The sequence below is a fragment of the Octopus sinensis genome, linkage group LG23 (genome assembly GCF_006345805.1).
Source record: "Octopus sinensis linkage group LG23, ASM634580v1, whole genome shotgun sequence".
NCBI lineage: Eukaryota > Metazoa > Mollusca > Cephalopoda > Octopoda > Octopodidae > Octopus > Octopus sinensis.
In genome coordinates, this window is record NC_043019.1 from 26,253,189 (window position 1) to 26,266,126 (window position 12,938).

Below are 12,938 nucleotides of genomic sequence, written 5' to 3' on the forward strand. Positions count from 1 at the left end.
ATTAGGCAGTTAACAACATAAACTTGACTAAATTCAGCTTTCTGGTGCAAACCCAAAATTCAGCTTTCTGGTGCAAACCCAATCATTTACCACTTTATTAATATAGATTTAAATCAAAAATTATCTAACCACTTTCTATTATTCTTTTACTTGCTTCAGTCATTTGACTGTGGCCGTGTTGGAGCAATCCTTTTAAGGGTTTTTTTTTTTTTTTCAGTCAAAGAAATCAATTCTAAGATATTCTTTGTAAGCCTAGTACTTATTCTATCGGTCTCGTATGCAAAACAGCTAAGTTATGGGGACGTAAACACACCAACATCACTTGACACTTATCAAACATCCAAGTACATATTACAACTAAAAATAAAGACTATTTTATATCCATGTATGTTAGTTAATTTCCAATCATTACACAAATATAACCTAAACCTTCTAATTTTTTTTTTAATGCCAAAATCTCAGATTTTTTTTATGTCCACTTTATACAGACTGGCATGGGTTAGGTGTGACATTTCAGATACCAACATGTGCTTGTAAGCAACTAAGTTGCAGGACATAAAGGCCACTGTTGTTCAAGCAGCGTCATTGTGTAAAGTCACATGGAGACAAACATATACACATACAACAGGCTTCAGAACAGCTTTTCTTGACCAAATTTCCCTCATAATGCATTTGTGAACCTGAAACTATCACAAGCAAAAGGTCATCTGCCCCCTAAAGTGCCATGCAGTAACATACTTGCAAAGTAAACATTTTAATTGCATAACCATGCCTGCATCTAAGTCATTAATTCAAAACCAGTAAATTTTAAATAAAACAAAAAAAAAAAAAAATTTAACTCACTGTGCCTGTTCAGAAGCTAAGAGCTGCTTTGCGCCACTACTTTGACTTGCAGTGCTTGCCATATCATCATCGTCTTCATCCTCGTCTGATGAGCCACCGCCATCAGGCGGTTGAGGTGATCGAGGCGAAGCATTCTGGGATTGCTCAGCTTTTGGTTGGGGTTTTTGACACATATATTTCATATCTCGGCCCATTGCACAAACTTCTTCTAATAGCTGCAAGTAAAATATTCAAACAATTCCAGTAGAAATTTATTTCATAGAAATTTTATAGTAGAAATATATTTTATATTTTTATACTTTATATAGGCATTCAATAATAAATTTCTAGATTTCACAATTGATGCTTGACTAGCAGAGTAATTAATTTATTGAGGAAAATAACATATTATTCAAGTGTAACAAACCTTTATGGTAGCTTTGGTGGCATCTGTTCTCAAAGAAGGCTGATGTCGCATTAATTCATCCATAGCATTGCCCAAATTACTGGCAGTGTCTCCTGAAATACACATTTACCATGTTTATTGATAGGATCGTATACAGAAATATTCATAATGTCCCTAAAAGACAGTGATATCATGCTACACAGCTACATATACACAGGTCTCAATATTGTAAGGGATATAGAGGAAATTGGTAATCAGAACAATCGAGAAATATTTACCAAAAGGATCAGAACTTCTGCGGCGCCGCATTGCTGGTAGATAGTCTTGAGATAGAAGAACTTTAAATAGTCTGTCAAATGGCCGACACTGAACAAAAGCCTCGAGACCTCTTGCATTCAGGCAAAGTGCACTAAAAACGTTTGGTAAAGCTGCAAGAACTTCACGTGTTGCTGGGACCTACAACAGACAAAATTATTTACAGGATTCTTGTGAAAAAGTAAATAGTGCAAAAAAGAGGAAGAAAAGATCAAAGAATGGACATAAATTTGAAGAATTTTGGTAGAACTTAGCTGCATCAGCCACAAGTTCAGTAGCAAAATAAATATTCTAGAATGATTCTACAAGATCTTGAGAAATTTTGAACCACACACAGAATAAAAAAGGTAAAAGAAAAAGTTAATTTAAAAATAATGATAATGTAACATATGCTCTATAAAAATAATCACAAAATTTCAGCTTGCCAGGATATGAAGAATCTTTTCTACTCTAGGCACAAGGTCCAAAATTATTATGGGGGGGGGGGGGGAATCGATTAAATCAACCCCAGTATGCAACTGGTACTTAATTTATCGACCCCGAAAGGATGAAAGGCAAAATCAATCTCGGCAAAATTTGAACTCAGAGCGTAAAGACAAACGAAATACCGCTAAGCATTTTTGCCCAGTGTGCTAACGTTTCTGCCAGCTTACTGCTTTAGTTAGCCAGGATATGAAGAATGCAAAACCAGAACCAGTCTATTTTAATGTGTAAACACCCATATATATATATATATATATATATATATATATATATATATATATATATATATATATATATCATCATCATCGTTTAGCGTCTGCTTTCCATGCTGGCATGGGTTGGACGGTTCAACTGGGGTCTGGGAAGCCAGAACGCTGCACCAGGCTCCAGTCTGATCTGGCAATGTTTCTACGGCTGGATGCCCTTCCTAACGCCAACCACTCCATGAGTGTAGTGGGTGCTTTTTACGTGCCACTGGCACAGGTGCCAGACGAGGCTGGCAAATGGCCACGAGCGGATGGTGCTTTACACACACACACACCACACACACACACATACACATTATTTGTGTAGGAAGACTACCATTGGTTTCACGTCAAGGAACATTTCATTCATTCAAGTCTGTCAGAAAGATGGTGTTAGGCTTGAATAATTGTTGAGCTATTCCTTAACATGAAACCAATGGCAGCCTTAATACAAAAATAAAGAATACTTATGTAGTTCTAAACACACTATGTTGAATAAAAGTGTCTTTATCTGGGTCTAAACATCCACACATACAAGTGTATACAAAGTAAGAACACAACAGGATATAAGAGACCTTCAATCTAAATTCACTATTTCCACAAACATCTGCAAAGCCACAAAATGAAAATGTCCATGCAACAATTACCATCAAAATTATTTGGTTTTACGAAAACAAAACTGGACAGCCCGAGTGCAGACCACTTTATACAAAATATAGAGTTTGAAAAGGTGTTAGGTCTGTTTAGAGCACAACTAGTTTCTTGCGTGGGTGATTAGTAACTTCAGGAGGTGCAATGGCCCAGTGGTTAGGGCAGCGGACTCGAAGTCATAGGATCGCGGTTTCAATTCCCAGACCAGGCGTTGTGAGTGTTTATTGAACGAAAACACCTAAAGCTCCACGAGGCTCCGGCAGGGGATGGTGGTGATCCCTGCTGTACTCTTTCACCACAACTTTCTCTCACTCTTACTTCCTGTTTCTGTTGTATCTGTATTTCAAAGGGCCGGCCTTGTCACTCTCTCTGTCATGCTGAATATCCTCGAGATCTACGTTAAGGGTACACGTGTCTGTGGAGTGCTCAGCCACTTACACGTTAATTTCACGAGCAGGCTGTTCCGTTGATTCGGATCAATCGGAACCCTCGTCGTCGTAACCGACGGAGTGCTTCCCCCCCCCTAGTAACTTCCATACCAATAATGTCTTCATTACTACCCTATTTTCTGGCATATAAATTGAAATTTGCACACCAAAATTTACAAGGAAAAAAAAATGTGTAGGTTGACTTATTATACATCAGGACGTCTGAGTAGGACCAAAAATTCCATATGAAACACGGCAGGATTTGGAGAGATAGGGACAATGTCTACACTTTGTTACATCAACTTGTATGCCAGAAAATATAGTAGGTTTCTTCAACAACAATAACACTTATTCTTCATAACAACAACCACAGCAATAAAGTGCCTGAAAAAATCTTACATCTTTGGTCAAGAGAGCATGAAGAACAACATCAGTTAGGCCATTGTCTTGGAGAGATGACAGCAAGGACGGTTCTTGAAACACAAACACTGTGACAACATCAGTAGCTATGAAAGAAAATAGAAACATTATTAGAGACTACCTTGGTGCTATTTAACAGACATTTGGTTAAGAGGAGATTTAACCAAAGAAATAAACAGGAATCAGCCAAATGTTACTCACCTAACAAAAATAAAGATGGTCCGTAATATTCAGCATTGCTTATAATATGCTTGAGAGACTGTGGTAAAGAACCATCCATTACTGAAATTGAAGAGACGAAAGAAAGTGAAACGAGATGCAAGAAAGTGAAACAAATATCTTAGTTTTTGGGTTGTTTTTTTTTAAATTTATGAATTCAAGAGCAGATGTTTTATGATATTCCACAATTTAGGGATTCTTTCATCAGCATTATATAAACATGTATGGTGAAGAGGTCCAATAAGACTGGAGTATGCCTAAAGTTCATCATTTTACGTCCATCTTCCATGCTGGCATGGATTGAATGGTTTGACAGGAGTTGGCAACATGGAGAGCCACACCAAGCTTCATTTGCCTGTTTCAGTATGGATTCTATGGCTGGATGCCCTTCCTATAGTATTTGCCGAAATGATTAAATTCATATTAGACATGAACTGTATTGCATTAAGCTAACACTAACCTAACAAGTTGTCGTTATGTAGCAGCCAAAAGACATGAAAACAAAAATCTGTTTTTATTTCATTCTTTGCTGAAAATACTTCACTTGTTTTGCTGGTGTCCTTTCAAACAGTTGCACAAATCACAACATTTCTTCTAACTTTCCCTTTGAATCTTCTAATTAGGAAGATATTACATTATAATAGATACAGGTGTGGTAAGAGGTTGCTTCTCAATTAAATGGTCTTGGGTTCAGTCCCACTGTGTGGCATCTTGGGTAAATGTCTTCCACTATAGCCCCAGGCCGACCAAGACCTTGGGAGTGGATTTGGCAGACAGAAACTGAAAGAAGCCCTCCTCGTGTGTGTGCTTATGTTATTGTCTCATTGCGTTGACCTCATGTCATTGTAAAGAAGTGTCATCTTTATGAAAGGAATGTCCATTTCCATCTTGCCATGAAGAAATACATCTGGCTGCAGAAAGCCCCCCCCCCCAACAAATCCTGTCCAATCCATGCAAGTATGGAAAAGGGGACATTAAAAAACAATGATGATGAGGACTAATTATCCATAGTAATACTTCATTAGCGTGTGGCTTAGTGGTTAAGACATTCAGCTCATGATCACAAGGTCATGAGTTCAATTCCTGGCAGCTTGTCATGTCTTTGAGCAACATGAAATAGTCTTGCTCCAGTCCATTCAGCTGGCAAAGATGATTTGTGCCTGTAATTAAAAAGGGGCCAGCCTTATCACATTCTGTGTCATGCTGAATCTCCCTGAGAACTACATTAAGGGGTACATGTGTCTGTGGAGTACTCAACCACTTACACGTTAATTCCATGAGCAGGCTGTTTGGTCGATCAGATCAACTGCAACCCTCGTTGTAACCAACGAAGTGTCAGTATACACTGTTAGCCCCATCAAGTTAAAAGTGTTAAGGGATCGAATAGTACAAGGAAGGATATTTGTAAATTTAATTGAATTCTGAAATATTGCAGGTAAACATGGACAAAAAGAAAGCCATTATTAAACTTACAATGCCTGATGCTTTCTGAAAAGGAGCTATCTGGAATAGCTTTCTTCAAAAAATTTAACATAGATTTTAATAATGCAGCTCTTTGTGGGAAACACTGCACGCCTGGAAGAAAGAGAAAAGAATTGTATCTCTGAGAATTAAGAAGTTAACAATTAGAAGGGTATTCAGCTGGAAAAATAAACAAAACAGAAAACAAATTTACTCCATGAAAAATTTCTCCACCTAAGCAAGGAAGTAAAATGTTAAAATTCTAAAAATGGCCCCAAAATTTTTTCAATACAAACATATGTAGAAACTTAATTTTGAAAATTCAAATTATTTCCAATATTCTTTAGTTAGAAATTCTTCAACTCACCTGGTTTATCCACTTTTAATTCATTGATATCTACTTTGGGTAAAGCATCAGAAGTGGAAGCTTCTACTCCATCCTGTCGGATGTTATCAGTTTCCATAGCTGATGGGGAATCAGGATTCACATCCATTGAGTTGTCATGGGATTTGGCTGGTCTGATTACAAAAGGCTGTTCTTTTCTGCAGACATTGACTTCATGCTGAATTATATACACCCAAGAATTAGCTTCATTTCAAAAGGTACCATTTTCTTAAATTGAGTTTTGTTTACATTTATACGTATTTTTAAAGGGTTGCAATTATTAAAGAAGATATACACTTCAGAATCTTGCTTTCATGTACATTTATAAAAACAAAATTCAACCAACTGTTGAAAAACTGTTTTTGTAGCATTACTAATTATTTGCCTTCAATATTTCATTTTACTGTCAAAATTAAATTGAACCCAAAGTCCAAAACCATTCTTTGATTGACCTTAAACACAATGTTCACAAATCTCTCATGGCTAGAAGATTTTATCAGGACTGGTGGTGTGATTTTCTCTAGAAATCCCAAAACACATTCTAAGTGTACTTTACCAACTTAAAATTTTAAACATTTCAAAGAGTAAAACTAAAAATATCAATAAACAAGAGACAAAGGAACCAATTCATGACAAATACCTCAAGTCTGTTTAAGAATGCATTTAAGCCACCATGTCCTTGGAAAGCAGCCATATCCATATTTGTGATGAGATCAACAACTCTAACAGCACGGGTTACAAACTGAAATACAAATTTGGGAGATCAATACATGAAGACAATAGCCCCAGACATACAAACTTGCACATGTGTACATAGGTATGTACATGTGCACATAAAACATGCACAGAAATAGAACAGAAGTTACGATTACATTGCAAGCAGCTTGATCATCAGTTTTCTATATAAATATTTTCCAAACTCTAGAAGGTATTTTTATTGTTATAACAACCAAGATTTTGTTTTTTTAATTATTGATTTTATTTATTTGTACACAAGCAGTTTGCTAAAAAATTTTCTTCAGAATACGATTATCAAAAAATTAGCTTAAACTCAACAGGTGTTATTTACACTATATTCCACAGCAACGATTGATTAATAGTTACTTACAGTGATATGCTCCTGGCCCTCACCATACCAATTAATGACTTTTAATAAAGATTCCATCATTCCACAAGAAACTAGGGCCTCACCTCCTGTAAATTGAAGGGAAAGAAAAGGCATTATTACATGAAAGTAATCAAACTATTATATATTAGAAATTTAATCTGTTTTCTCTGGGAGACCTCAACTGGAAGGTGGGGGTGGGTTTCACTTTGAAATCGAATATTTTTGCATATTGGTATAGACTGAACAGTTTTACAAATCAACTTGAAAACATACATGTGCACGCACACGCACAAATGTGTGCATACATATATACATAAGTATATAGAGGTGAATATATCGCATGAAAACATAATTATACATAATCATGCCTGTATGATTAAATGTATGTAAACACACCGAAATAAGAATCCCCTAAAGTATACCTATTTCTTTACTACCCACAAGGGGCTAAACACAGAGAGGACAAACAAGGACAGACAAACGGATTAAGTCGATTATATCGATCCCAGTGCATAACTGGTACTTATTTAATCAACCCCGAAAGTATGAAAGGCAAAGTCGGCCTCGGCGGAATTTGAACTCAGAATGTAAAGACAGACGAAATACCACTCAGCATTTCGCCCGGCGTGCTAACATTTCTGCCAGCTCACCGCATCATAAATTGTTCAGCATTACAAAGTTAGTAAAATACTGCATCTCACCATTATACTTATTTAGAGCCAAAAGAGTGGGTTTTGGGAGGAATTATGTAGCACCAGGATGCAGAAAACAGAACCTTCCATTTTACATATTGTAAAAGTGTTCAGTTTTGAAAATATCAAACATTGCTCTCAGAAGGTTAGCTTTACATGGAATTTGTCCAACAGACAAATTTATAACTGAGAAATTTTAAAAGAAATATAAAATCTCAATAAAGTTTAGTTAAATACAGACCACGAAAGCAATTCTGCACAGAAAACTCTGGAAGGAGGATAGGGGTAAAATATTACTAAAATAATCCTTTCTGCTACAGGCACAAGGCCTGAAAATTTGAGGGAGGAGGGGGGGGATAATGAATTACATAGACCCCCAGTGCTTAACTGGTATTTATTTTATAGACCCTGAAAGGATGAAAGACATTGGAATGTAAAACCAGAAGAAATGATGCTAACAATTCTAGCAGCTTGTCACCTTAAAAATATTACTGAAATAATAAAATGCAAACTCACCACTCTCGTAACTGGCAAGGTGATAAAGAAAAGAAAACAACGCGGTAGCAAATAGTTGAGGGAAGGGAGTCATGTTAGGATCTGAAAGAAAAAAAATAAAACCATATTTTTCAAAATTTATTTCATCCTTCATTTCAATATCATCATCATCACTTTAGAACAGCACCAAGAATAACAGAATACAACAAAATATTGAAGCAAACAGATGAGGAATACAGAGCAAAACTAATTTAATTTTGCTCTGAATATAAACAATTACAGAATCCCCATTAAAAGCAAAGCCTCTCTGCATTTTATTTTGACATTGCTTACAGCCAATTTACATAGCAGCATTTTATTGGGGCCTCATGATAATAGGCAGTAAGGCTGTAAAATATTCTGGTCCAATATTACCATAGCAACAAACTTAAATTATAGCCACAAAGCCAAACCATTGGCTACTACTTCTCTCTCTCTCTCTCTCTCTCTCTCTTTTGTGCTTTTTTTTTTTTTTTTTTTTGAGGCAGGCAACACTAATTTCTGATCTTTGTAGTCACCTGGATTGATCTCCAGTAAACAAGAAGTCTGTATCATAAGACCCTACAATGATGGCATGGTTGCTCTTGGTGAAATTTGAACTCAAAACAGTCAAGAATCAAGTTTTGCAATCTATTGTCCAATACTGTGAACAATAGGCACTGCTTGTCAGTAAGAGGCTATGGTAATTTCAGCAGAAGAATGATGCTGCAAGAATATCATTTTACATTTATTTATTTATTAAGACTGAAGAAGGGTTAACACGAAGCTGACAAAAATAAAGAACTGAACTCAGAAAAATGAAAAACAAAAGTACTGTCTGTCAGAACAATACAAGACATCAGAAAAAGATAAGCTACATACCTATCATGCGTTGGATACAGTTTCTCACCAATACTGGCAAGAAGCCATGATATAGAGATGCGCCAGTAGCATCTATTATTGCATTCAATCTAGGAAAGAAAAATGTTCAATAGAGTTATTTTGATTATTTAGGCAACTTGAAATAACAACGCCAATTCCTTGGGCCAAGAACACTAATAACAAAAGTAATTTCAAAAGGAAATCTAGCCTGGAGCCACCAACACTAATTTCTCATTGTAAGAGGAAATAGCAGGTAACATTTGCCACAGTAAATTAGCAGCGTAAGTGAAGTTACAGAATCATCTTCATTTAACTCTTTCGTTACTATATTTCTGACCAAAATACACCCCTCATGAGTTTCAATTAAATTCCAAGATAATCATTAATTTAGATTGGTTTCATTAAACAACTGTAACTTTTTTATTATCAACATATTAATGTGATATTTAGAACATAAAGGAAGGGTTCTTAATCAATTCTATTGTATAACTTTTGTCTCAAAGTGACTCTAATTACAGGTAAATCCAGGTAAACTGAGCAAAAGGTAAAAATATTAAAATTTTGTTTAAACATCACTATAGAAAATGAATCATCAGCTAATATTCAATTGGGTATGCAACAAAATTTTGATATAGAATTGTGCACATCACTAGATTATCAGTTGAATTTAATGCACAAAAGAACAGGTGTACCATAAAGGTAAAATAAACTGAAATACTGGAATCCACTTAAATCCACCGCAAGTTTGACCGAACAAAAAAAAAAACGGTCAAAAAATAATATACAGCCCTGTTATGGTATGGAAGTGATAAATTCCAGACCACATGGTCCCCTAGGCCATGCTGACTAACATTATTTTCCCCATATAAAAACTAAATCCACGGCAGTACCCAGTATTTGCTTCACAAATTTTCCAAACTTTGATCCCCCATTTTGTGGCCTTTCCTGGCACATACTGTTTGTTTACATTCTGCGTAACAGTTTGTTTCCGCAGTGATCGCTTCAAACAAGCATACTGAAAAAAATAAATGTCTAATGGTTTTGCTTCCTAAGAAAGACTACAGATAGACCCCATCTCCTCAGAAAAATTGCTAATAAAAACATTTAAAAAATTTTTAATTCATTCTGATGTAAAATCGTCTTTGCTGTCGCTATCGCCGCTTTCAGTTTCTTCAGAATCGCTGCTTTCGGTTTCAGATACAGAAATATCCTATTCATTCTCGTACACCACATGCTTTTGTACCTCATTCATTCTTTTTCTCGCTATCTCCATATTTTCCGTTGAAAAACCTTTAAATTTGGAATCACTGCCTGATAGCATGAAACTCCTATCCATCATAACCTAGATAAGCTAGCTTGTTATGCATGTTCAATGTGTGTGTAAAATAAAGAAGGTTTGAGAGATGAATGTATTTATTAAAGCTGATCGCCATGGGATTTAGACCGTTTTGTAATCATCATCATGTAGTACAACTTTCAGTTTGCAAGAAATTGTTCCTACACGTTTACATTAATATACATACTCTGCATAATGCAATATAGTTGCATCTTCACAATTAATGCAAACAGAAATGTCTCATCAAATCACAGGAATGTCATAGTTACATCAACAGTTCCACTCTCACTTGCTATAAATAACTATTTTATCTGGTCTGACCATGTTTCAAGTTGATAATTATTTCATATTCTAACAGCCTGTCACACTAAACCGACATGAAATTATGGCTCACACACAAAAACAACAAAAATGCAAATTTCTTATCAATATGTCCACTGTATGAGGTGGCTGGGGTTAGGAAAGGCATCCAGCTGTAAAAACTATACCAAAACAGACACAGAAGCTTGGTGTGGTCTTCTACCTGGCCAGCTCTTGTCAAACCATCCAACCCATGTTAGCATGGAAGGCAGACAATTATTTAAATGATGACGACGATGATGAATTTATAAGCATCCAAAATAAAAAAAAAAACATTTCTATTGGGAACAAAAAAGTGAAGAATATAAGATGGGGGAAAAGAAGCTTACTTTGGGTTTCTTTCTAAATGTATTATTGATGTTAGAGTCCGTAATGCAGCAGCCTTGATATCCTGCAACAAAAACAACCAAACAATTAAGTACATTATATATCTTAAGATAATTAATTGAATTAGTTTTTCACAGATATTCAAAACAAAGAAAAGGAAAATGCTGACATTTTAATTTTTAATGTTGAATGCCTTTTACTTCTACCAGATTGAGAAACAAAAGACTTATTTTTCCAAGAAAACAATATTTAAATCAATAAAAAGATAAAGTATACAAGAATCCTCATTCATATATGGCAATCACACAGCAGACCTTCGAGCAGAGAGGAAAGAACAAACCTCAAGCCTTTTTAATTCTCAGTCCTCTCACATTTTCCCCCATTACAACCCCATAAACCCAGATGGCTTATATATCTTAAAATTCTGTTTTAGGCAAAAGGAACAGCTAATTATGTCAATGAATCTTTTCTATAGCTTCAATAGTATCAGAATTTCTATATAAATTTCAGCAATAGATATAGAATAAATGTTTAAAATGCTATAAAAAAACTCGTTTCCTTGACAATTACTTTTTAAACATTATGAAATATTTAATAAAATCTAGCGAAATAAAGCGACTCCACCCCCAAGCAGTATATATGAATACATATAAAGGATAAAAATCTAAACAGTCAAAAACTAAGCTAAATATGTCGTTAACATAAATATTGTGAAAATTAGCCAGGTAGTTTGATGGCAAATAATGCATATAAAAGTTTGTCTTGCAAATGCCACCTGCAGTGGTTCATATCCTGCTGTCTTCTTTTTATTTTCACGGGTTTTCTTTTATGCTATTATGTAAGCAATGGTGTTTTCACCACTAAGAATGCTGCTGTGAAAATATATTTCAGACTATTTCTCTGTGTGACCTGAGAATGATATTCACAACATTGAGTTCCATGTGTTTAAATACCACCAGCTTTTATTTCACTATATTAGAAATTTGAAACATTTTCTCAGCGTTTTGAATATTCCAAGTGAAAACAATACAAATTTGTTTTCAGTTCTTTGTAGTGTTTTTGTGTGCACACATCATTTTTTTTAAGAGAGGAAAGGTCTGTTCATATCATTATGTACTAGTTATTAATTGGAAAATGTTTGGTGAGGTGGGGATTAGTTGAGGTTAGAAACTTGCAATGCAGCAACTTCATACAGAAACTAATAAGAAAGCTTTGCATGGAAAGGTACAATTCATAGCTGGAGATAAGGAGTGAGAATGATACTGCACAGCTGACAAATGCTGCTCGCATACAAAGCTAGCGATACATCAGGTACTACAGCAATTAGTCAAGTCAGGTTATGAGGCAGTAAGAAACTAACTGTTCAAATACAATAAATTAATGAATATGCTCATGGCTGGGAATTGGAAGCCTCACAACTCCTGTGCAGACTGCTACAGCCCTCCCTTGCTACAACCGCTCCATTTTTTTGTTACTCACTAGCCTATTTTCCATTCCCATAAACCACAAGGATGTGGGATCAGAAATTTGTGACCTGCTAACTGTGGTCAAAATATTCTAGTTTGCGCTCTCAGCATCCTCACCAACATTTGTTCCACTCCAATGTCCTAGGGGGACCAAATCAATTCCTTCTGTGTACCACCAAACAGAGCTCACCTGGAGCAGGTCATCTTGAATGGTGAACAGAAGTATTTAAATGATAGCAAAATGACGATTACAATGCACTACTCACCACAATATCCATATCTTTTAATTCAATTATATCAACCAGCTCTTCAATAAGACCAGGATATAGCAAGGCATTCATGTTGTCTTGAATGGCATTAGAATATACTGGAAAGGAAAAACATTCTAACGTTAAATACAAACCAAAATATGCAACTTT

At 35.5% G+C, this 12,938-nt stretch overlaps 1 protein-coding gene across 12 annotated transcripts in view; it reads right to left on the minus strand.

Moving 5' to 3' along the window:
- LOC115223431 (E3 ubiquitin-protein ligase HUWE1) overlaps positions 1-12,938 on the minus strand; it is a 153,958-nt gene that overhangs the window by 82,145 nt on the left and 58,875 nt on the right. For all 12 annotated transcript variants that reach the window (XM_036512614.1, XM_029793970.2, XM_029793977.2 and 9 more), the window contains exons 11-23: positions 12,786-12,886; positions 11,056-11,117; positions 9,031-9,119; positions 8,152-8,232; positions 6,944-7,029; positions 6,476-6,577; positions 5,818-6,013; positions 5,463-5,564; positions 3,972-4,052; positions 3,750-3,856; positions 1,507-1,684; positions 1,250-1,341; positions 844-1,058 (exon numbers count right to left, since the gene is read on the minus strand). In XM_036512614.1, the coding sequence (XP_036368507.1) occupies positions 844-1,058; positions 1,250-1,341; positions 1,507-1,684; positions 3,750-3,856; positions 3,972-4,052; positions 5,463-5,564; positions 5,818-6,013; positions 6,476-6,577; positions 6,944-7,029; positions 8,152-8,232; positions 9,031-9,119; positions 11,056-11,117; positions 12,786-12,886 (1,492 nt within the window). The remainder of the gene's footprint in view (positions 1-843; positions 1,059-1,249; positions 1,342-1,506; positions 1,685-3,749; positions 3,857-3,971; positions 4,053-5,462; positions 5,565-5,817; positions 6,014-6,475; positions 6,578-6,943; positions 7,030-8,151; positions 8,233-9,030; positions 9,120-11,055; positions 11,118-12,785; positions 12,887-12,938) is intronic.